Source organism: Salarias fasciatus, chromosome 20 (genome assembly GCF_902148845.1).
Source record: "Salarias fasciatus chromosome 20, fSalaFa1.1, whole genome shotgun sequence".
Lineage (NCBI taxonomy): Eukaryota > Metazoa > Chordata > Actinopteri > Blenniiformes > Blenniidae > Salarias > Salarias fasciatus.
Genome location: NC_043764.1, coordinates 4117908 through 4143302, shown reverse-complemented (window position 1 = coordinate 4143302; position 25395 = coordinate 4117908). Strand labels below are relative to the sequence as shown.

The following is a 25395-nucleotide window of genomic DNA, read 5'->3' as shown; positions in this document are numbered from 1 at the left end:
TCCTACTCCGCCAACGAATCCAACTCACCACCAGGTGGTGATCGGTCAACAGCTCTGCTCCTCTCTTCACCCGAGTGTCCAAGACACGCGGCCGGAGGTCAAATGACACAACAACAAAGTCGATCATCGACCTCTGACCTAGGGTGTCCTGGTGCCAAGTGCACTTACGGACACCCCTGTGCTCGAACATGGTGTTTGTTATGGACAAACTGTGACTAGCACAGAAGTCCAACAACAAAACACCACTCGGGTTCAGATTGGGGAGGCCGTGCGATCCAATCATCCCCCTCCAGGTCTCACTGCCGCTGCCCACGTGGGCGTTGAAGTCCCCCAGTAGAACAATGGAGTCCCCAGTCGGAGCACTGTCCAGCACCCCTCCCAGGGACTCCAAGAAGGTCGGGTACTCTGCACTGCTGTTCGGCCCGTAAGCCGAAACAATAGTGAGGCACCTATCCCCGACCCGAAGGCACAGGGATGCGACCCTCTGGTTCCCTGGGGTGAACTCCAACACATGGCGGCTGAGCTGTGGGGCTATAAGCAAACCCACACCAGCCCGTCGCCTCTCACCACGGGCAAGGCCAGAGAAGTGGAGAGTCCAGCCCTTCTCGAGAGGTTGGGTTCCAGACCCCAGGCTATGTGTGGAGGTGAGCCTGACTATATCTAGCTGGTACCTCTTAATCTCCCTCACAAGCTCGGGCTCCTTCCCCGCCAACGAGGTGACATTCCATGTCCCTAGAGCTAGTCTCTGTGTCTGAGGATCGGGTCGCCGGGCACCCTGCCGTCGGCTGCCACCCAATCCACATTGCACCCGAACTCTACGGTTCTCTCGGTGGGTGGTGAGCCCACCGGAGGTCAGGCCCACGTCGTCCCTTTGGGTTGAGCCCGGCCAGGCCCCGTGGGCAAAGGCCTGGCCACCAGGCGCTCGCTTACGAGCCCCAATCCCAGGCCTGGCTCCAGGGTGGGGCCCCACCTGCGACATACCGGGCGGCGTAACTCCCTTTGTTCTTTTTCTCTGCATAAGGGCTATTGAACTTCTCTCAGTCTGGCCCGTCACCCAGGACCTGTTTGCCATGGGAGACCCTACTGGGGGGCATGAAGCCCCCCCCGGCAACATAGCTCTGGGATCATGATCATGCGGGCTCTCAAACTCCCCCACCACGATAAGGTGGCAGTTCTAGAGGGAGTAAAATATAAATTTATATATATATATATACACACACACACACACACACACACACACACACACACACACACACACATACATATAAATAAAATGTATATATGTACATATATATATATTTTAACTATAAATATCAAAGTTAAATTATAAAGTTGTAATGCTTTATAATCCTGCAGACAAGTTAAAGTAATCAATGACCATTCAAATCAAATACTTTGTCTGTAAACATGTGAAATAGTGGCTCATTTTATACGAAATGCAAAATTAAAACGTTTTGATAATATGGAGGGGAAATGAATAAAGATAGATTGTGATGCATTATTGACTCTATAGATCCATGAAAAAGTACGGAGATAAGCATGCTGAGAGTGCCAAATGTGCAAATTCTAAGTACTACGTACATGTATAGCTTTGTACAGTTTGCGTGGAAATGTACATTTCTTTCATTCCGCGTATTTAATGGAAATATTGACACCTGATATTATCTGTTTAATCTTTTTCTTCACTGTCTTTACTTTAACATGGTGTCACTGGGAGTCCTTGAATGCATCTTTAGGGTGCACTTCCAGGTCCGGCCTGTAGGGGGCGTTAGCCTGCGACTCCAGTCTCCCGTTAGCTCGTCGAGCCTTGACATTGCGAAGATGGAGGCTGTTATGGTTTAGACCAGGATACGTCGGAAGCAGAAACTCCGCATTCCAGAGCTCTGTTATGACAACATTTCCAGCCGCTTCAGGTGAATAAAAAACAGCTTAGTGTCCGTGCAAAGTTAGCTGTTTAGTTAGCACAGATGACAGCCAGCTCAGCTAGCTAATGTCAACGAGCGGGCTAGCGCTGCAAACATTAGCCCTGCTAGCTAGCAGCGTAGTTTGGGATATCTGAAAAGTTAGCATCCGAATCCGGTGGGTTTTTTTTTATTAACTGTGGCTTCCTATCGTTGTCGGAATTACAGCCTTGCATCGCGGAAGCCAGCCAGCAGCTAGCTCCAGATAATGTCATCCGTAAGATAAGGGAGATGTTTAGATGTCAGTGCTAGCTAACGATAGCAAGCTGCTACTCTTCCAGATTCGTTTCCTGGTTGGGATTGTTACAGATCGGAGGTGAATGATGGCTTTTAATTCATTGAGTGTGTTTTAGACTTCATGGAATGAAAGGCCAGCATGTGGTTAACATAATTTCTGCCAACTTCATGTGGTAGCAGCTGGCGTGGTGTTAGCAGCTTCAGATGAATCCAGGGCTGTTTGATGGTTCTGTTTACTGTCAAGGTTTCGCAGCAATCAAGGCGACAGTCACATCTTTACAGGGACTTTATTGCCCTGAACACATGAAAACTGTTAAACTTATGCCTAGTTAATGTTTTGTTCGTGTTAAACGTCTTGTGGTTTTGTCCTGCCCTCGCCTCCTTTTACTCAAGTTCGTCAGACCGCTGTGATAAAAAGAAAACCAGTCCAACAAGTTAAAGTTTAATCGTTTGAATGGACATCACAAGATCAAAATGATTGTTCAAATTAACACTAGTGGAGGAAAGGTGTCTTCTGTTAGGGTAGCATTGACAGATTTGTAGAATTCTTATAATAGCTGTAGGAATACCATATATGACTTGAGGCATTATTTTACAGATCCAAAAGTCCTGTGTACTTAACTTTCAGTGGCTTCCAGCTCCAGCACTGCTAGTTTTAATGAATGGATCATTATGCTTTCTTCAGAGCTTTTTCTCAGACACATTTACTAGATTTAAAGGTGTGCTGGAGTAGAGAGACATTATGCAAGACTTTGCAAGACAAGCATTTCACAGTTCTGCCTTAAACAACTCGTAATATGCTTGTGTGTGTGTCTGTGTGTGCGTGTGTGTGTATAGGTGGAGGCAGGAGGTAGAAGGTAGAAGGTGTGTGCAGAGTGCAGTAGACATCAGCAGCATGTACTCCGAGTGGCGCTCGCTGCAGCTGGTGGTGCAGAGTGACCAGGGCCACCTCAGCGTCCTGCACACCTACCCCACCAGTGTGGGCACGGAGGTGGCAAATGCCGTGGTCAAGCCTCTCGGAACGGCTGTGAGTCCCGTGGCCACAGAGAACATCCTGAAAACCGACAAAGAGGTGAGGAAGAGTTCTGTGCTGGTGTTTTCACTTGTGAATTGGAAGCTTTGTTCGTCTTTGGTTTTTTATTATTCCTATCAATTGAACAAAAACTTACTGGTGTGCTGTCTGATGCAATTTACATGATAAATCCTTTACTGCATGCACATTGCATCAGCCAGACACTTGTGACATACTACAAGTTAACGAAATTAAGGAACTCTCTCAAATTTTCAGAATTGTTTCTGCTTTGTGAGGTTGCATATTCAGATGCATACAGTTGCTTGCTTCCCCTGCTTGTGATCATTATCTCTGATTGGCTTTATTTTTGTTGGATGAAGCAGATACAATAAATAATCTTGTTTCGACTACTTCAGAACAAAAATATGTTACAATTAACTGAATGAGCATCCTTAAGTTTTCAATGAGTCAGATCTCATCTTGACCATTCAGCATCTTCCGGACAGAAGCCAGAGTTCAATTAGATTTGTTCATTGTGTCACTGTCCTGCTGGGTTCTTATTAAATTAGTGTTTGCGAGGCTGCTCCATGGAGCGAGCAGTATTTCCTCTGTCCTCTCACTATAATTTGTTCATTCCCCATTCTCATACATCACGTGTATGTTCCATGCTCCTGTCATTATTGTTAAGACGACACATTACCACTGCTGTGTTTATAGATTCTGATTTTATCCAGATACATGCTCGACATTTTTTTTCTCTCTCTCATGCTGTAGCAATCTGCTTGAATTTCTTGAAGTTAAACCCAGTAGAGCGTACATGTCTTTTAGTCAGCAACATCTTTGTTTGGAGTTATTGTAGCATACAAAGGCTTGATTGATAGATGGTTTCTTTTAACATTGCACTAGATCTGCATCTAAAACACAAACTCAGCAATGTTTGTTTTTTTTTTTAGATCTGAAACTGTTGCCAACCCTCAGTGAGGAAAGAGGCTTACATCCGTTTTAAAATTTGCCCGAAGTCGCTGAATGATTCCCATACATCATTTGCATAAAAAGTCACCTGAAATATACATTGAATTATAATGAGGTAAAGTTGTGGAAGGCCCCAACAACTAAAGAGCTACGTCAGAGTCTCTAGAAGTCTCATATAATAGCATGACATAGTGACATGACTCACGATTCAAATTTTCTGGTAGTTGGTAGTTTTATAGTTGAGATTGAACATAATAGCAATCCCAACTCCATCCTCTGTCTGTACGAACATCATTGGACTCACCATTGTTAATATTTATATCTTATTGTTCTCTATGCTGTGTGCGTGTGTTGGGAGGGGAGTTATTACAAAAACAAACAGTGGACCGACATGAAAATTATATTGTTTTCAGCTTTTCTGCGGTTTCCATGAAAAAAATGCATCTTCAAAACGTTGTCATATAAACTTTTCTGCAACGAAAGCCATGCGTTTTCACTTGTAACGTTTTGCGTAAACGAGGCCAAAGTATTATGAGACATTTGCTAAGCTGACACTGCAAAATCAGTGGAGCATTTGAATGTGTCTTCAGTCCAAAAGGTACATGAAGGGTTGTGCTCAATCCTATAGATATTTATGGTTCAACACTCCTGTTTACTTCCTTGCATGTTGGCGCATTGTTAACGTAATGGCATCTTTGTCAGCGATAGCAAAGGTAGATTTTCTGCAGGGGAAAAAGATCGCTTTGAGCTCAAAGTGAAAGCAGCATTGCTCAGAACTGAAAACAGCCTCTTGTCAGTTCAGAAAGGTTTATTGCACCAATTACTGCAAGTTCCTATTTTTTGTAATGGATGGTTTATATATGAATAATAAGGTTAGCCTCAGGACAGAGATCCTGCTGCTTTCTGATCCCGCATGTCTGTATATATGTCTCGGTTGGAAAAACTCTGCATACACTGCTCAAACAATTCAGCTCCTCGTAGTCATGTTGTGTCATCAGGAGCGATTACCAGAGAACCGCCCGTCTGTGTTAACGCCAGTCATCCTCCGCTGATAGTAACAAGTGCAACAGGGATTATTTTAGGGTGGTGAATGGTGTAATAACCCTATCGCTCTGTGCTCAATCCACCCGACCACACTTCTTTTAAAGAGCCACAAGCTCAGAGTTATTTTAAGATATTTAATGTTTTTTTTAACCTTCTCGACTGTGCTGTAATGTGTTTTGGAATAAGGATGCCCTCAATCCTTCAGCAAGGATGCATCCAGAAACTGATGCAAGTCATTTTTGATTTGTTTGCTATAACAAGTGGGCTTCAGATCTGAGCTCAGTGATTGTACACCTGTGTGAACCAGCTGTCAAGCAAAACATTGTTCACGTTCCCATAATGTGCAGGAACCTCTGTGAAGTGCATTATTGTAAATGAGTCAGTGAGTTAAAAGCACTTTCAATTCATGATGTGATGGCGTGTTTTTCTGCGATATTTCTCAGGTTCATGGCACATCTTGATGGGCTGATGTTACTTTGAAATTCGTGCTGAGGATAAAGCTGGGATTTAGACTGGCTTTTTCCACCAACTTCACATGAAACAGTGTCTTGGAAGAAGACAAAACAGAAAACCTTCAAAGGAGATGCAGGCTTTTATGTGGGCCAACTTTATGTTATGTGGAATAAAGGGAGGATCATCAACAGAAGAAAACTAAAGTCCATTCTTAGCTGATGTCTTTGATAAATGAACATTTTTTTTAATCTGATTTAATTCATCCTTTGGATTTGAAAAGCCAGTATTTGTTCAGGTAACTGATTTTCCAGTTGACTAAAAGAACTTTTTTTTAATCAAAACTTATCATATGATGCTCATTAAACAAAGAAGTCAAAATTCAGCACAGTTTATAGTTAGGTGACCTAATATTGTCTGTATTAGGAGCCGTTTTAAACTTCTTTCCCAAATCTTCAACTACAGGAGTGGGTTTTGAATCTTCTCAGAACATGCAGGACCAAATAAATGATGTCCAGTTATCTTAATAGTCCTGGCGAGTCCTGCTCGCAGCTGTTCTGCGCAGGTTAATGTCAAAATGCTTGCATTGGATGTGATTGTGCATTTTTCCAGTGGAGAATTTATAAACTTTTGTACAGAATTGTATCTGTTCTGAAGACAGGGCTACTCCAGTTTTTTTTTTTTTTTTTTTTTTTTTTTTTTTTAACTTTTTTTGTGGCTCATAAGTTCCCCTGCTTGTGAATCTGCAAATCTTTTACGACTCTGGATATCTATTGCCACCTTGTCCACAAAAGTCCCTCTAAAAAATGACTGTATAGCTTGAGCTGAAGTGACAGCGACTGCTTTCAACCGCAGGTGAAGTGGACCATGGAGGTGCTGTGTTATGGCCTGACCCTCCCACTCGAAGGGGACACCGTCAAGCTGTGTGTGGATGTGTACACAGACTGGATGATGGCGCTGGTGTCTCCCAGAGAGTCCATGCCTCAGCCTGTGGTCAAAGAGCCCAATATGTACGTCCAGACGATTCTCAAACACCTCTACAACGTCTTTGTTCCCAGGTAAGTTTGTTCTGCAACCTCTCTTTTGTATAGTGTTGTTTTATAGTGTCTTCAGAGTTTGTTTTTTTTTCCTGGATTTTGTGGCATTTTCTGAATTTTGGAGTGTTTTGTACTTTTGTGGTACTGATCCCCTTCTCTCTTCTCCCACTGCCTCCCCCTGCAGGCCTGAGCAGCACAGCCTGAACCACATCAGGCTCTGCCAGCAGGTTCTAACTGCAGTCCAGAAGCTGGCGAGAGAGTCCGCCTCCATGGTGAGAGAAACCTGGGAGGTGCTTCTGCTCTTCCTGCTTCGCATCAATGACACATTACTCGCACCGCCTACAGTCGGAGGTAAGCCCCGCCCCGCTTCTTTGAATTCCTGCATGATGTTCTGATTAATTGTAACCACGACACATATGTTCCCTCTTGTCAGTGGGAGTAGCAGAGAAGCTGGCTGAGAAGTTGATGGCGGTGCTGTTTGAGGTGTGGCTGCTGGCTTGTGCCCGCTGCTTCCCCACGCCGCCGTACTGGAAGACGGCCCGGGAGATGCTGGCCAACTGGAGACATCACCCTCCTGTCGTAGAGCAGTGGAGCAGAGTGGCCTGCGCTCTGACCTCCAGGTTCCAATCACTTTAATTCGAAGTCATTTGGGTTTGAATCTTAAAACTTAAAACCACTTAATAGAAGTAATCGCTCAATTTGAGGGATTAGACTTTAGCTCCTGAGGTCACAGAGTGAAAAAGAAAACAAGACAGTGTTGTAGATGTAGTTGTGACGCCAGCTTTTTTTAAAAAAAATCTCTCCATGCTTTATGTTTTCAGACTTTTGCGGTTCACCCACGGACCTTCCTTCCCTCCTTTCAAAGTTCCTGACGAAGATGCCAATCTAATTCCTGTAGAGATGGACAACGACTGCGTGGCACAGACGTGGTACCGCTTCCTCCACATGCTCAGGTAGATCTCGACCTGACTTAAGTGCGTACTTTCAAAATAAATGAGTAAAAAGGGAACTTGTTTCTCCATGTAGCTGGTTAGAACAATAACTGTTTGACTGTCTTTGGGTATCGCGGCCGATACTGAAGGCTTGTACTTGTAGAAGTGCTTCTTGTACCATCACACCAATCTTTTATACCTGCTTGTCTTCAGTAACCCCGTGGACCTGAGCAACCCTGCGATAGTGAGCACCACCCCAAAGTTTCAGGAGCAGTTTCTCAACTCGAGCGGCATCCCCCACGAAGTGGTCCTGCATCCGTGTCTGAAACAGCTGCCCCAGATCTTCTTCAGGGCCATGAGGGGCGTCAGCTGCCTCGTTGATGCCTTCCTGGGTAAGAGGATGCAGAGTTCAAACGCCAGTGTCTCTCATCTGTCTATTAATATGCATGTTAAAAATTAAACAGAGAGTCTTTATCCATCAAAGCTGTCATATAAAGTAAGTAATTAAAGTTTTTTTAATAACCCCAGTGATAGTTTTACAACAAAGAGTTTATTCTCTTCTCATTGGAACATGTGGTGTTTTTCATGCTGCTTCTTGGGTATAATTAGACCCTCCAGAAAAACGCGATTATGCGATCGCATGAATTCACGCATAAATCACCTTTTTGCCGCTGATTATGCAGGAGCCACATATTTTCCAAAAGGGCGCATAATTCCCGCAATAATCTCACATTTACCGCGAAAAAAAGAGAAATGGTCACCCTTGAAGTGCTGTGACGTTCAATGAACGAGCCATTTGTTTGAACGCGTTCTTTTAAGTGAATGATGAGAGCCGGACCACCGTTCCTTTGTGCAAATAGTCCACGCTTCCTTCACGTGTCTCCTGAGTGTCTCCTGAGTCCAGCTGTCACCGCTGCCTTCATGTGAATGACGGAGTTTCAGTTTTCCGCAGCTCGCTCCAGTCACCTGAACGCAGCAGCTAACTAGCGGAGGAGAAGTGTCCAGAAACCGGAGAGGAGCTGGTGTTTTGGAACAACTGGTTTCCCTGTTAACTGGCGACTGGGTTTCTTTCACGTCCCTTGTTGCTGATAGATGTTAAAAACCAGACAAAAAGCCGTGTCAGGCCTTTAATGAGTCTGATTTCAACATCTGCTGCTACTAGCAGCAGCAGCAGGAAGTGCTAAAGAAAGTCAGTCACCAGTTAACAAGGAAACCAGTTCATTTGAAACACCGTATTGACCGCTTTCTCACAGGTTTCAGCAATTGCGCACACCCACACACACACACACACACACACACACTTGCTAAAACCTGTAATAAAGTGTGTGTGTGTGTGTGTGTGTGTGTGTGTGTGTGTGTGTGTGTGTGTGTGTGTGTGTGTGTGTGTGTGTGTGTGTGTGTGTGTGTGTGTGTGTGTGTGTGTGTGTGTGTGTGTGTGTGTGTGTGTGTGTGTGTGTGTGTTCCATTGATGAGCATTGGTGAGTAACAATTTAAGATAAATAACGAACTAGTATAAAATGAATGTGATTTAGTGGTGTGCGTGTGTGCGTGCGAGAGAGAGAGAGGGTAACTGACATATCTGGCATCCTTTCACAGATTTCACGGCATACTTCACAACTGTCCACAATTTTACCGCATAAAATGGCATAAAAACCCCGCATATTCATTTGCATAATCAAGCATTTTGACTCGCATAATCTGGGATTTAAGTACGCATAATCGAGAATTTTTGCTCGCGTTTTTCTGGAGGGTCTATATAATGATGCTTTTGCTGCAGTTATATATGAATGTATAAATTAAATCTGAGTGCAGTTACTTTATAAAGAGACACAGGTACGTGTGAGGGACATTCTGTTACGTTAGGAAAAAATTTGCATGCTGAAATGTGCAAAACTAATCCAAGCTTTTGTTTTTCCAGCAGTTGTCTCTCTGTTTCTGTTGTAATTCAGAAACTGAAAGTCACAATTGCGGAGTAGAACCATGTCGGTGTGTATTTTTCTCTCTGCGCTGTAGGTGTCTCTGTTGAAAAGAGAGACGTACGAGAGAGGGTGTTCTCTTTTTCGCCACTGCTGCTCTTTCATGGTACACACATCAGCTGATACGTCGTGATGATGGGCATATGACAGATTGGTGGATTTGCTTTATTGGGGGGTGGGGATTAATGATATTAACATCTGGGGGTCTGTGTTGCTCTAGTTCCCAGATATTCGCACTAAACTCCACAATCATGAACAGTGTCTCCTGCAGGCTGGAAAAATCAATCAAGATGTTTTCGCGCCGATCATTGGTGATTTGTGTCCGACTGACCTCTTTGCATGTCTACGAATGAATGTCGCAGTTGATCAGCCCTGAAGCCAGTTTATTTATGTGCTATAACATTAGGGAAAAGGCTTCTGATGATTTTATTTACCCAAAGCCGGTTCTGTTTACTGATGAAATGGTGGTGAAAATTTTTTTCTCACATTTCCTGAGGCCAATCAGATCCTCCCTCACGGCTTCTTACTGTAGAGAATGTGCCCTGCGGCGTGCCGCTCACTTCACTCTCCTGTCTGCAGGTATATCACGCCCCAGGGCCGACAGTGCCCCGCCCACCCCGGTCAACAGAATGAGCATGTCCCCGCCCCCGTCCATCACCAACACCACACCCCCTCACAGCCGCAAGCAGCGGCACACGGTGGTCACCAAAACGGCGAGCAAGAGCTCCACCGTAAGTCTGTCAAACATGCTATTAATTACACAAATCAGTGAGCGTTCCATCCTGTGGTGTGTGCAGCTGCTGCTCAGGAACACATTGAGCCTAAAAACACAGGAGCAATTTAGAGACATCCATGTGTCAAGTCTTAACATGAAGTGGAATAAATTTCATTGCGATTTACTTTGGGTTAATCTAAACATTGATGTTTGAGAATAAAGACTCTTTAGTCAGCGGAAGATTTTAATGTCATAGCATCGGAAGTTACCAGAATGGACTGAAAAATGAACAGATCAGAGAGAGAAAGCTAGAGAGACCAGGTTGAGATGGTGGACATTTTGGAGCTGGGTCTTGCAAACGGGATAAGAGGAAGACTTCATGTATGTAGTGAAGGAGAACATGCAGATGGTGTAAAAGAAGAGAAACCACTTTACAGTTGATCAGAAGGGAGCGGTCGAAAGACAGTTGAAAAAGCACAAATGTCTTCAAGACGTTTGCCCCATTCATCAGATCTGTTCTTGCTACCCCGTCACCCTGCAGGGCAGCGGCAGCCAACCAACCAAAGCATCCCAGCAGCAACAGCAGCAGCAGCAGCAGCAGCAGCAGCAGCAGCAGCAGTCGTCCTCTCCGACCCTGCTCTCCAGCCCCAACCAGAGCAGCTGGGAGTCGCGGCCGCTGCCCGCCCCGGCACGGCCCAAGGTCAACAGCATCCTCAACCTGTTTGGCCAGTGGCTGTTCGACGCCGCCCTGGTGCACTGTAAGCTCCACAGCGGCCTCAGCCGAGACCCCAGCATGACCGGTAAGAAGCGCGGCGTCCGCTAAATGAGCGTTAGTGCATGGGCAGGTGGGTGTTCTGTCGCTGTTCCTGAGTACGTGTTTTGGTGGCGTTTCTGTGTTTTTTTTTCAGTGTTATTTTGTCACCGTTTGTCGTGGGGATATGCGTTTTTCCTTTTTTCACCATTCTCTCTGAAACTTGGTCGTGCCTTTCTGTTCTTGGAGGGCTTGGTTAGAAGTGGCCTTGAATGAGGTTTCCATCCAGTTCTAATCCATTCTGCATCCACCAACTGTTCAACCGGGCTGAAACTGCATATAGGCTGCACCCATATGCTGAGATTATCATACACTCATTTTACTGGTACAGCCATCACAAGAGGAGTCACTGACAGCACAACACACGACTTATCTAGAGGATGTGAATTTGGCTCATCATTGGCTCTCCGTGTATTTTTCTCTTTTTGGTGTAGTGTCCTGCACGTGTCTACCATGTCTGATTAATGTTAGAGTTGTACTGGGTCAAGAAAGTCATGTACTTGAGGAGAACAAACACACAATTCATGCCTGATATGAATTGATCCCAGGAATATTGGATCTGCTTTGATTTTGTCTCTCTCCACTATTTCTGTTATCTTGCAGCCTCTTTTATCCAAATTCTCCTTTCTTATAAATCTTGTAAGTAGGAACGGCAGCTTTCTTTTCCTCACTTGATTTGCGTTCTCTTGACAAATCTTCCTGCTTTTCGGTTGAGTTCTTCATGACCATCGCCATTGTCACCATTGTTTTTGTTTTGTTTTTTATTTCTGTTCCCTCTCCTTGTCATATATATATTTATATATATAAAAAAAAAAAAATTCACCAGCGTATTCAGCGTTTCTCCAAAGGTGATGGAATGGGTTTCACCAACTGACCACCTGTCTCGACCATAACGTTGCCAGTTTGTGACAATGCCACCCCATTTTTAAATATATTTGTTTTTGTTTCCTTTGAGTCACGCTAATCCTTCCGTTTTAGTTTCAGACCCCCCCCCCCCCCCCCCCCTTACCCCCCGCTCCCTCAATTCGAGCATTAATGTTTCGTTACTCTTTAAGTTCTTCTTGTGTTGTCAGTTCACTTAAGTTCTGTATTGATTTGGTGCCTCAATGCATGAAGTGAATGTCCTGAATCTTGAAGTGACAGTCATGTAATTGCAACATGGAGGGAGCTGACACAGGGATGATGCTAGCTGTGAATGACTGACACATTGCATTAGCAGCACACTCCACTCAGTCATGCTTGGTGCCAGTAATGAGTGGAAGTCGTTTGGCAAACTCTTTGTGTCAAGCTTTCCTTTTTTTTTATTGGATGCGAGTGTGTGTTTGCAGTCAGTGAAGTTATTCTACTCTCTTGTTGTGATTAAATGTCTGCTTTTTGTTGCGTTCAGTTTGTTTTTTTTTATTTACTTTTTAATTTTTTAAGTTTGTGGGTATAGTGTGCATATAGCAGGTATATGTCTGCTTGTTTCTCATACATGCATGACTGCAGCGGACAGTATTACAATTCAGGGTCCTTTGATTCTCTGTCTGCCCCCACTCTCTTCAGCAATAGCCACCCAGGTGGGCCTGGAGCTGAGGAGGAAGGGCTCCCAAATGTCCACCGACTCCATGGTGTCCAACCCGATGTTTGACGCCAACGAGTTCCCGGAGAGCTACGAGGCCGGGCGTGCCGAAGCCTGCGGGACTCTGTGCCGCATCTTCTGTAGCAAGAAAACCGGAGAGGACATTCTGCCCGTGTACCTGTCCAGGTGAAGAGCAGATTCTGTGGAGCTCATGTTTCAAGATCATACAGTATATATTTAAGCTACATGTTTTGGTTAAAGTTGTTCTTCCTTGGGAATTCCACATGCATTTAGCTGTTGGAAAATTTAACATTGTAAGATATGTACTTATTAAAATCCTTATATGTTCATTCTATGGTGCCTTTGAGCCCCCGTTTACATGACAATGTTTTCAAGTGAAGACTGTAAACTTTCGGAGCGTTTTGGGTCTGTTTACACAACAACCGTGTTTGGAGCCAAAACGCTCTGACTCGGTCTTTGTGTAAATGGGAAATCTTTTCTGAAAACGCTGTGCATGCACACCATGGCTGTGGTAAATAGTTCTTCTGCACATGCGTGAGTAGATGGCCAGTAAGAGTAATGGAGTTCTTCAGAGTAACATGACTTCCAGTCCAGGTGTAAGCTGATAACATTATTAGTGGGAAATACAATGTTCTCTCTTCATTTTCCAAGTTGGATTTAGAATGCGCTTTTCTTTTCCTTTTGTAGGTTCTACATGGTCCTGATTCAGGGTCTCCAAATCTCCGATTTTATCTGCCGACCAGTTCTGGCTTCGATCATTCTAAACTCTTCCTCTCTCTTCTGTACTGACCTGAAGGGCATCAATGTGGTGGTGCCTTACTTCATAGCTGCACTGGAGACGATTGTGCCAGACAGGTTAGACCAGTTCTGTGACACCCCCCCCCAACTCTGTCGATGTTTCTTGAAGAATGTTATGCATTGATACAACAAGTAAAAAAAAAAAAAAAAAAAAAAAAGGAGAGAGAGAGAGAGCGATTGATTCACTTTGATTCTTTCCTCTTGCACATTTGTAGGGAACTGTCCAAATTCAAAATGTATGTAAATCCTACGGACCTAAGAAGAGCCTCCATCAATATCCTGCTGGCCATGCTGCCTCTGCCCCACCACTTTGGAAACATCAAATCAGAGGTAAATATATTATGTTCATATTTTATTTTTTCGTGACAGAGCTTATCATGAACAGACAGTGATCGGCTCTCAGACATTTACACCAACAAATCAGTGACCACTGGAAGTAGATGCAAACTACAGCCATTATTCATTAAAAAATATGCTGTTGTGAGGTTGTCCACCTTCATTTAATCCTGTTCTTTATCTTATTTCTGAGTTGTTAGATGGTCGGTCATTTGTAAACAGTCACAGTAAATTCTATTTTGATTCTGTTGTCCAGCAGCTTTCTTTTTCATCTCAGTGAAGCACACTGTGTTTGTGTTATTCAGGTTTTGCTGGAGGGAAAGTTTAATGAGGAGGACGGGTGGCCTCATGACCAGCCTGTCTCCTTTCTGTCCCTGCGGCTCCGTCTTGTGAATGTCCTCATCGGAGCGCTGCAGACTGAAACCGACCCCACCAACACACAGCTCATCCTTGGTATATGCTTACATAATCTTTTTTTCCTATTAGTTTGTATATGTAAACCTTTTAAATTCACATTTTGTTTCAATGTTTTTGTTTTTCAGGTGCAATGCTGAATATTGTTCAAGACTCGGCGCTGTTAGAGTCCATTGGTGCACAGACTGAAACGGTAAGCCTCTGGTCGCTGCTGTGAAACGTCTTCATCCCGTTAAAATCTGAATCTGACATCCAGATATCCGTGTTGTGGCGTTTTCAGGGGAGTATAGACGGGAGTCACATGACAGTGAGGAGTCACAGTCGCACCAACAGCGGCATCAGCTTCAACAGCGGAGGCAGCGCAGAGGCCACCAGCCCGGACTCCGAGCGCCCCGCACAGGCTCTGCTGCGAGACTACGGTATGAACCACAGGCTAACAGCAGCGCGCTTTTAGCATTAATTCAGTAACCATATGTTTGATCTGACAGTGCATAATGGGGATAACTAGCATGCCGTGCAAGCTGATTAATGCAAATTACACAGCGTACCCAATGAGCTTTTGTGTTTTTTATAGCTAACGTGGTTAAAGTGATGTGCAGAATTAAGAAGCGCTGGGTAAAATGTCTTTGTAGGTGACAACAGTGTTGTTTTACTCTCAAAGACTGCTTGGTAGTGATCTGTATGCAGTGTATCGCCTGATTGCAACGGGAATGTTGCTAATCTGATGCTTTCCTCTGGAGGGCTGAGCGACGTCTGAGTGATGTCGCACTGAGTGCTACCAGGGATAATTTGTTTACACCATACACTGAGCTGCTTGCAGGTAACTGCAGGGATACTGGGGCGGGGGACATTTATTGGTTCCTATGGGATATTTGTGCAGGGTTGTGGCGTTGTTCTGTGAGGATCAGTGCAACACAGGAGACACAGGAATTTAGTGTGAAAAGGTTACAGGACTGGCTACATGATGTGGAATTGTGAAGGTTTTTTTAATCACTAATTGATTCTCATCGCAAAAAAAAAGACTGAACTGCACTAAATAAACAAAATCAACAACTACACTTGCTTGTTACTGAGAACTGCAGATACACCTGTGATCCAGAAAGAAAAACAAATACAGCGCAGTTGCGTCTGATTAAAACTAGATTTAAAACGTATCCCACAGCACAAAGACATCAATATGTCTTGTACCTGGTTATTTATTGTAAGTTATATTGCAGTACTCAACAACACTGTCACATTTAGCATGTGTAACTCTTTAGCTCTAGTGAGAATTTGGTCTTTCTTTCATATATTGCAGACATACATTCAACCATCCTCATTTTCCATATATTGTCATTTTTCATGATTAGAAGATTTATAAAGAATTTGTTTAATTAAGGTTGAATCTTGGAGTATTGTCAGATTAAAAAAGGTTTAGATGAATAACAACAAATCAAGTTGATTTTATGTTGTACTACGTAGTGTTATTCAGTTTGCTGTGATTGAACCGTTGTCTTTCCCAGCTGACGTCACTCAGCCCTTCATTTCAGCCTGTTATTTACCACTATTCCTTCTGTACTCTGTCCAAGTCATGGATTGTGTGCTGTGCAGATTTCAAACTCTTATTAAGCATGCTGCTTGTACCAGTAAATACCTACTAACTGTTCATCCAGAAACTGTTTTTCAGGATGTTGCCTTAATCCTGCTTTGCTATTCTTTGCGGTGTTTGGTATTTCGGGGTGTCATATGGTTTAGCTCTTCCAGATACAGCGGCAGGCCTGCTGGTGCGCAGCATCCACCTGGTCACGCAGAGGCTCAACTCGCAGTGGAGGCAGGACATGAGCATCTCACTGGCTGCTCTGGAGCTGCTGGCCGGCCTCGCCAAGGTAAAACCACAACCAGGTTACAATCACAGCCTGATGCACTGATATATATGAGCCCAATAGAAAAGCCAAAATTGAGCATCAACCTTCCAGCTTGCACATTTGCTATTGGTAAAATTTGTGTCTTGTGTTGTATATATGCCGGCTGAGCTGTATAGTTTTTATAACACTTGTAAAACCCTGTAATAGAATTCAGTGATCTGAAATTTAGTGCAGGATAGGACCCAGCTTTACAAAAGTGAGCCTGCGAGTCCAGACTGTTGGCAGATGTCGCTCTTTCCTGGCAGAAGAGACAAAATCCATTTGTAGAAATCCAGCCAGGGAGAAGCTGTCCAGAGGTGAGGGTAGAGACAGATAATTGCAGGTCCTTATAGGCACATGCACACACACAGTAAACATCACTGTATTACACACATGCATAGTCTGTTACACACACACACACATACATTTCATCATACACATTTTCACACTTCAAACTGAACCATTGAGTCACACCAGAGTCACATTAATGGTTTCAGTTCACAAGAGACTCACTGTGACGGTGAGTGAAAATGAAACACTCCTGCAACAGCTGACCTGAAGAGAAGCTGTAAGACAGCAGGTTAACTTTATTTTAGCCCTTCTTCTCTGTGAAATAGAGCTACTGCTTTCCAAATGACTGAATGAAATAACCTGTAGAATTATGTGTATAACTTTCCAAATATAAAAAGGTCTGAAAGTGCCTTATAAAATGCACTGATCAGGCTCCTGATATGACTGAGTCACAAAGAATATCATCAGATCAGGTTCATCATCAGTACCATTCGCTAAAGCCAGATGTGTTCATAAAGCATTAAAAGTGATTCTCCGTATCAGAATAATTCTGCTTCCCTGTTTATGTGAACGCCTTCATCAGGTTAAGGTGGGAGTGGACTCTGCAGACCGGAAACGTGCCGTCAGCTCGATATGTGGCTACATTGTGTACCAGTGCAGCCGTCCAGCCCCTCTGCAGTCCAGAGACCTGCACTCCATGATCGTAGCTGCCTTCCAGTTTCTGTGTGTGTGGCTCACAGAGCATCCCGACATGTTGGATGAGAAGGTACGTGCTTGACTCGGTGCCTCGTACATTGATTGATAAATCAGTCAGATTCGATGAAAGAAAAAAAAAAAAACCACTTCCTGTTTTTATGTAACAGGATTGTTTGGTGGAGGTGCTGGAGATTGTGGAGCTTGGAATCTCTGGCAGTAAGTCCAGACAGGATCAGGAGGTCCGACATAAAGGGGAGAAGGAGCACAACCCGGCGTCCATGAGGGTGAAGGACGCCGCCGAGGCCACTTTGTCCTGGTGAGGGTTTATTTTATCTTTTTAAGGAAAGAATGAGGAATGCTTTGATCTCTCAGCTGTAGCAAGAATATCTTCCACTATAAAAACTGTCAATGCAAATGCCACAGTCCCAGTTCCCTCAGTTTTTCAGCTGGACCTCCACACTGATGACTATGAGAAAATGGAATAAGTTTTGCACACTGGCCCAGATTCTTCACCTTTCTGATTTTGGCGTGGTCTCGTGGTGTTTCCCAGTATCATGCAGGTGCTGGGGGCCTTCCCTTCTCCCAGCGGGCCTGCCTCCACCTGCAGCCTGCTGAACGAGGACACGCTCATCCGCTATGCCAGACTAAGTGCCACGGGAGCCAGCAACTTCCGCTACTTTGTCCTCGACAACTCCGTCATCCTGGCCATGCTGGAGCAGCCGCTTGGCAACGAGCAGAGTCAGTACCGCCGTGGGGATTTCTGTTTGTTTCTGCTTAAGGTGACATTTAGAGAAGCAATATCCTTCAGACAGTGAAATTACACAAAAGCGAAGCTGCAGATTCACGATATTTCAATGAAGGAACTGAAGATGAAACATTTTTGTTCTAGATGTCTTATCTGTAAAAGTCCAAGGAATAACTGAGTCAGGGGAGATCTGGAACAGTGGTTCCCAGCACGTGAATGAGAACCTTGAAACAACACTGTAGAAAAATGTTCATTGCTTTAATTGCGAAGTCTGTAGACTTTGTATGTTGGGGATAGTGAGTATGTGTGGAAGTATTTGACAATTCAGACACAGAAGCCACCAATCTGCAATATGGAAACTGCATTAAAATGAGTATAATCAGGCCTTTTTAATGTTCTAATTGTGACCCTCCACATATAAAGCACCAATATTCAGAAATCACACAGATCATTTAATTTCTTCTGATTCTATGAAAATGTTGGTCCTCTCCTCAGATCCCAGTCCATCGGTTACTGTTCTGATTCGAGGGACTGCTGGAAGACACGCCTGGACCATGCAGCTCTTCCACCAGCCGAGAGGAGCTCGAGCCAATCAGAGGGTGAGATCACATGTCAGGTCACTGCGAGATGGAGGGAAACGGCGTGAAACCACGGTCCGATAACAGCTCTGCTCTCTGTCTGGCCTCCTCTCCACTTCCACAGCAGGTGTTTGTTCCCGAGGGCCGTCCAACACCCAACAACGACGTGGGGATCAAGTATAACGTCAAGCAGAGGCCTTTCCCGGAGGAGGTGGATAAGATCCCCCTGGTCAAGGCGGACGTCAGTATCCCCGACCTCGACGACATCGTCAGCAAGGAGGTGAGAGAAAAGCTTTTGTTGAGTATGTTCCTCGATGTGTAGATTTGCTCGACAAGTCTGAAACGAAGCTGATGTTGACCCTTGCTGCACTGCTTATTTATCAAATGTGTTTATTGTACAAACTCAGGTGTTTTGTCAGGGCTGGCAGGAATATTCCAGAGCCGCAAATTCACTGCAGAGTAATTGCACTCACGTGAGTTGTTATTATGTGGGTAAATTTTCATTTGGGCGTCTCTATTGGGAAACGCAGGTTGAATAATCAGGTTTGGGGATCACGCTCTGTACATTTCCTGCAAATGTTACAGCTCGTAATGCATTCCAAACTAACTACTAACTCTTAGGGTTGCACCGATACCAACACCAGCATCAAGAATATGAAGAGTACATCCTGTGTGCAAGTCTAAGATATATCCCACCCAATACCAGATCAAATGTGTTGGAGTCATTGAATAACAGTTTTGAAGAAATTCTAAGTCCTTTTAGTTTTTTAACCCACAATGGAGAAAACAGTGGGATCGGTGTAACCCTAACTAACTTCTAATAGTTTAAAGTTTATGAGGATTGGTCTTATTGAAGGATTGTCGCTTTCAATTGAATTAGATTAATTTTGGAAACATGTGAAGCAGGATTGACAGGAGTGATTAGCATTAACCTCCTGAGGTGGTCTTCTGGCTGTGGGCCCTGTCCGCTGTGGGTCGATGCTTGAATTCACACACTGGGCTGTTTTTGCGAAACACGCACGCTCTCCTAAAACATTTGTGTGAGGAGTGTCCCGTCTCTGCCTCTTCAGCTGGAGGTGCAGCACGACAAGCTCCGGATCCTGATGAGCAAGCAGATGGAGTACGAGAACGCCTTGGACCGGCACAGTGAGGAAGTCTGGAAGTCCAAGCCTTTCCCCGACCCACAGACCGACTGCAAACCGCCTGCGCCCTCGCAGGAGTTCCAGACTGCACGCCTCTTCCTCTCCCACTTCGGCTTTCTGTCTCTGGAGGCACTGAAGGTCAGCAAAAATGACTCACCTTGTTGGGATGATTTGAGAACCTGTTTAAAGTTCTATTTCTTTCTTTTCTCCACACTAAAAAGAAAAACATACAGAATGAAAGATGTGTAAATACAACAATTTGTTTTAACGATTGACGTATTCTCTTGTGGGATTATCAATAGGAACCCAACAACAGTCGTCTACCTCCTCATCTGATTGGCCTGGAGTCGTCTTTGCCGGGATTTTTTGAAGACATCAGCTACCTGGACCTGCTTCCCTGCCGACCTTTCGACACCGTCTTCATCTTCTACGTGAGGGCCGGACAGAAGAGCAGCCCCGAGGTGAGGAAACGGGAACTGGACCCACAGAACTTCCAGTTCCGCCTGTGGGGATCGGTGTCATTCCGGGTCTGTTTTTGTTCAGATCCTGAGGAATGTGGAGTCGTCGAGCAGCGTCCAGCCACACTTTCTGGAGTTCCTCCTGTCCTTGGGCTGGCCCGTGGATGTGGGACGCCACCCTGGCTGGACAGGACACCTGGACAGAAGCTGGTCCCTGAACTCCTGCTCCGAAAACAACGACACACAACAAGCAGGTGAGCCGCAAACCGAGCCACTGCAGACGATCTCAGGCAGACAGACAGCTGGTGACCGAGTCCACGTTCCTCCCTGTAGAAGAAGCAGCTACTCCGGAGGACACGGGAGGCTCGGTGTTCAACGGAGAGAAGAAGGTCTTGTACTACGCCGACGCTTTGACCGAGATCGCCTTTGTTGTTCCGTCTCTCACAGAAAACTCCGGTCAGTTACTTTACTTCAGCTTCACAGATATAAAATAATCCCGCTGAGGCACTGAAGCTCATTGTAGCTGCTGTGTCTTGTTTTCACAGAGGAGTCATCAGTGCACAGTGACTCTACAGTGGAAGCAGACACCAACACAGACCTCATGCCCAGCATCCTCAAACAACCCAATCTCACACTGGAACTGTTCCCCAACCACTCTGACAACCTGGAGTCTGCCAAAAAGGTGAACTTCAGCTGGTGTGGGCACATCTGAACTCCAAGCTCACAGCACTGATCTTCATTCCTAGTTTTTCTGTCCACTTTTTGAATTGTAGCTGAGTCCTTTGGTGAAGGCAAAGAGATCATCGACTGGCAAGTCGTTTCCTCAGCTGGGGCCTGAGACCAAGGTGTTTGTGGTGTGGGTGGAGCGCTTTGATGACATCGGTAAGCAGTTGCTCTTGTTTTATGATTCCAATATCAGAACAGGTGCAAATATGTGTTTGAGAACCTCGTTCTGGGCTGTTGGGTCTAGTGCTAATCCAATAAAATGACATGAGTCAGGATCCAGTCGAGATTTTCACATGTAAAACCCACAAACTGAAAAGGATGTTTGTCCCAGTGAGGTTTGTCATAGTTAGTCCTCATATGGTAAGTAACCTGAAATTAATGAGCTGAAAAAAAACCTGGATGAGTTTCCAAAGCCATCTCAAAGACTTTTCATATTCATCAATTCAGAGATGGACGAGTCTTAAATAGGGACGATTTGTTGCACGATGCAGGATAAGAATAGGAAACTTTAAAGAAACTACCGTACTTTGTATATCTTTTCGTGAGTATATCTGACAAACAAACATTATTTGTTTCATCACATACAGATTTTATTTCACACACAAATAGCATTGCATACTTCAAATGAGACATACTTACAAATCAACATATGCACTCAAACAAATTGATGTCCAAGCTGAAAGACTAAAAGAAACATTAAAAAAAAAAGTCTATCCTTTAACATTCCTCTAGGCAGCTCCTTCAGTTGATCAGTAGCGACACTGCTCTGTCAGATCAGATCCAATCCGCTCTATTCTGGAGAGTTTGTCAATGAGAAAATAAGTGAGAAGCAGTAAGATTGTTGAAACTATCTTATATTATTTAACAGTATATTTAGTCTCGTTCAAACCGATTTAAGCTGGCCTCTAAGTCCGGAAATATTGTTAAGGTGTGCTTATGAAAAGGGGTTTTTGTTGTTGTGTTCAGAGAACTTCCCGTTGTCTGACCTGTTGGCGGAAACCAGCACTGGCTTGGAGGCGAGCATGAGCAACAGCACTTCCTGCAGGTATGGAGAAGTTCACTCTCTCAGCGCCGTGCAGCCGCATGCTGGTCGCCAGGAAGGTTTCGGTTCAGGTGCAAAAAAGGAAGAAAGAAAACGAGTTCTGCAAAAACCCAAATACATTGTCATGTTCTGAGCAAAGCAGGAAGTACTGCGTGGAGAGTGAGTGAAACACGGAAGTGTGGCAGAGCTATGAGAAGTTAATCTGATGTTTTTGACAACCTGTTTGAGGCTCATGTCAACTTGAAAGACTGACATTTAAAATCAAGCTCGGTGAGATTAAATTAGATGTGCTAACACTGGGGTTTTTAGAGAGATTTAATTGTGATTGATTTTCTAATTAAAACCATTTGGATGGCCTGTATTTGGATAGAATGTAATCTGGAGTAACTTTCAGTACCGTCTCCTCACTGTGTGCTGGCCGATCCCTCCGCAGGTCAGGGTTACTAGAAAAAGACGTTCCTCTGATCTTCATCCACCCTCTGAAGACGGGACTCTTCAGGATCCGGCTGCACGGAGCCGTGGGCAAGTTCGGCATGGTGATCCCCCTGGTGGACGGCATGGTGGTCAGCCGCAGAGCTCTAGGTGAAAACCCTCCCAGAATCCTCCGATTCCGCTCCTCATTACTGCTCGCCTGCTGAGATCATGTTTGAGCAGTAGATGGCAGCAGAGAGTCGCTGTTTTACCTCGGTGATCTGCAGGAAAACTCTTGAATGTCTTTCAGGCTTTTTAGTTTTTATAGCTAATTTTCAAAACTTTGAATATAAAAAAAAAATACCTTTTACTTGAAATGTTTTTATGAAGAGATTGTTCTAAAGGTTTCTTAGTAGTTAAATGTCTTTCTGGGGGATTTGCTGAGTTTCTGTGTTCTCGTCCAGGGTTCCTGGTGCGCCAGACGGTCATCAACGTGTGCCGGCGGAAGCGTCTGGAAAGTGACTTGTACAACCCGCCTCACGTGAGGCGGAAGCAGAAAATAACGGAGATCGTCCAGCGTTACCGCAACAAGCAGCTGGAGCCCGAGTTCTACACCTCGCTCTTCCACGAGGTGGGGGAGGGGAAGCCTCACCTCTAACCCCGCTGTCCTGTCCTAACACTGGCTCACACTACACACACTCACACACACACATACACACTACACACACGCTTATTCTACGCTCAAACACCATTTACAGCTGTGCATGCACACACACACACACACGCACACACACACAGAATCTTTATATTTATACTGTACTATTTTGTTATTTATATGACTACGTATATCAACACTGTTTGCCTTTGACTTTGAGATCAAAGTGTCAAAAATCATGCCAAGGTGGGGTGAAGAAAAGACGTGACTGCGCCGACTGCGTCCTCTGACCGAGGATCCGAACGGCTCGACGGCGATCATCTCTCCTCGTTTAGGTTCAACGCTTCGCTGCAAAAACACTCTCTGCTTGTCTCGAACTGCAATACAACAGTTTCCCTGTTGGCCTTTCCCCAACCTGTAAACCGTTTGTCCTTCGAAGTGGATGTCATGACGTCTGCTAATACAGAGTTGTGTCCAAACTCCAGATCTGCTCATCTGTTTTTGTCTCGGTCGGGACAGATCCGCGGTCGGACTTTTAGCCAAGGAGATTAACACATTTTGTAACGCACATTGCTTGCGGGCGGGACAGAGAAGTCGTTAACCCACGGATTTTCTAGCAGATTGGCGTCGACGTGCAGACACCTGCGATAGTCTTCCTAGTGCGAACCCGTCTGGCAGGAGCTGACTGAGCACACATATTGTGGTTTGGAGTTTTCCAGATTTCTAGAAGTCCTCTGTTGCTTTACTGTACGTGGAGGAAGGTTTGACCCCTGTGCTCTGTGCCCGGCCATCCTGACACTACACTGTGTGTGAGAGAAAGTGTGTGTGTGCGTGTGCATGAATATAACTTCAGATGGGCAGTTGACACTACGAGGCGTCAGAGACCCCTTCAGACCCCCCCACAGATAAACTGATTAGCATCGCGATCTCTGGATCTTTGGTTTATTTAAACCGGCTCTGATTTCCATCGACGTCGTTATTTATTGTGGCTGCTTGACGTTTGCTCCCTTCACCTCTGGGGAAGAACTGAAAAAGTGAAGATAAACCCACCGAGCTCTGTCCTGGATTTACTCCTCCCTTAAGCTAGGAGAGCAAGATCTCCAAAACTATTGTGTAAGATGATCAATTTGAATCTAAAGGATTGAAGAGCAGTCACAGAGAGAAAGACTGTCAAGTTTTTTTTACTGATCTCATGAAAGTGGTTAGCGTTAAACCTTTACGACTCGAAAACGAACACTACAAATGATTCCTTTACAGATTTCTTTATAGTTTCAATCAAAGGTCTCTCTTTGGTGAACTCCATCAATACTTCTATGGGTGTAGTTCCTGTCAGACTCTGACAAATATGTGAGAAATCAAAGTTGTATTTGGAGATTTGCAATAGTAATTTATTTAATTACTGAATATGAGTTAGCATTGGCTCTTTTAGAGCCAAATAATGCCTCTAGATATACTATTGATCTTGTTTTAACACTCCTGAAACTCCTGATGGTAGTTAAGTGAGCCTTGTTGATTTCTTCTGCACAGACGGTGGATTGAAAAAAAAAAAAATCACAGATTTCTGTTTAACTTTGTTCTGTAAGTTGGATGAATATTTCTTGTGCTAATCAGAATTAGCACCTTGAGACAGAAACAAACATTCAAAATGTATTTCGACATGCGAAGAAGCCACAGCATGATGGGAAATCCAGCAGGTTCAAATAAGTTTGTGGAAAGAAACCTTCCACACACACATTTCTCCTCCGTTCTGAGCAAATGATGCATTCAGAGGCCGGAATACTCCAGCATTACTGGAGTTCACGTGAGCTTTGAATCGTTTCCTTCCCTCTTGTTGACTCACTGTACTGGGATGGAAGCCCTCGGACTGTCTGCCTGCAACAATGTGAATTTATTTACCACACAGATGGAACCGGGGCAAACTCCTCCACTTTTTCTTTGTCCTATTGGAAAAGTCTTAATGCACTGAGCACATTTTATGTTGATTTTTCTAATCACTTTGGTTACCTTACATGTCTTTTTGTACTTTTTTGTGCATTTCGGAAGAAAAACCCGGGGGATTAAAAAGGAAAAAAAAAAAAAAGAGAAAAACCCCAATCTGACCCCCGACCCTGCTGAAGGAAGAGTTTTATCTTGTGAAATACGAATGAAGAAGAAGTGTTTTTAACTGACCACATCTAATCGTGACTCACTTTTTAACGAGGGTGCCGCGCGCACATGCCTTTTTTCTGGAAGGAAACTACATGGGAACCACATACAATCAGTCATACGTCGTATCCTGTTACTCCTGACGTTTTGATCATATTTAAGGATTTTTCTTTCTTTGTGTTGCCATGTACAGAAGCGGACGATGATATGTAAATATATGACGGTGTAAGGCATTTACAAGTTGTCTGTTGCTTTCCTCATCCGAGACTGCAGAAAAAGATGTATGTATGCAACTATGTGTGGGAGGAGCGCGGTGGGTTTTTGAATGTAACATGCAATTAAAACT

General features: G+C 44.4%; 1 protein-coding gene across 9 annotated transcripts; it reads left to right on the top strand.

Moving 5' to 3' along the window:
- Positions 1–1775: 1775 nt before the first annotated feature.
- Positions 1776–25038, top strand: ralgapb (Ral GTPase activating protein non-catalytic subunit beta). 9 transcript variants are annotated; one of them, XM_030118195.1, is made up of 32 exons: positions 3094–3270; positions 6532–6734; positions 6898–7064; positions 7147–7333; positions 7535–7666; positions 7859–8037; positions 9659–9727; positions 10201–10352; positions 10878–11136; positions 11751–11786; positions 12693–12894; positions 13417–13584; positions 13743–13857; positions 14169–14316; positions 14406–14470; positions 14558–14696; positions 16012–16142; positions 17035–17217; positions 17315–17463; positions 17698–17885; positions 18388–18491; positions 18595–18750; positions 18878–18943; positions 19541–19750; positions 19915–20073; positions 20156–20324; positions 20404–20526; positions 20616–20752; positions 20844–20952; positions 21763–21841; positions 22272–22420; positions 22714–25038. In XM_030118195.1, the coding sequence occupies exons 1-32, from the start codon at positions 3094–3096 to the stop codon at positions 22905–22907; spliced, it is 4704 nt and encodes a 1567-aa protein (XP_029974055.1). In that variant the 3' UTR covers positions 22908–25038. The 9 variants fall into 9 exon arrangements, with proteins under 9 accessions (XP_029974063.1, XP_029974062.1, XP_029974061.1 ...); XM_030118203.1 differs by lacking the exons at positions 9659–9727; positions 18878–18943 and adding an exon at positions 1776–1913 and having other exon boundaries at positions 3036–3270; positions 18598–18750; XM_030118197.1 differs by lacking the exon at positions 11751–11786 and having other exon boundaries at positions 16021–16142.
- Positions 25039–25395: the final 357 nt, after the last annotated feature.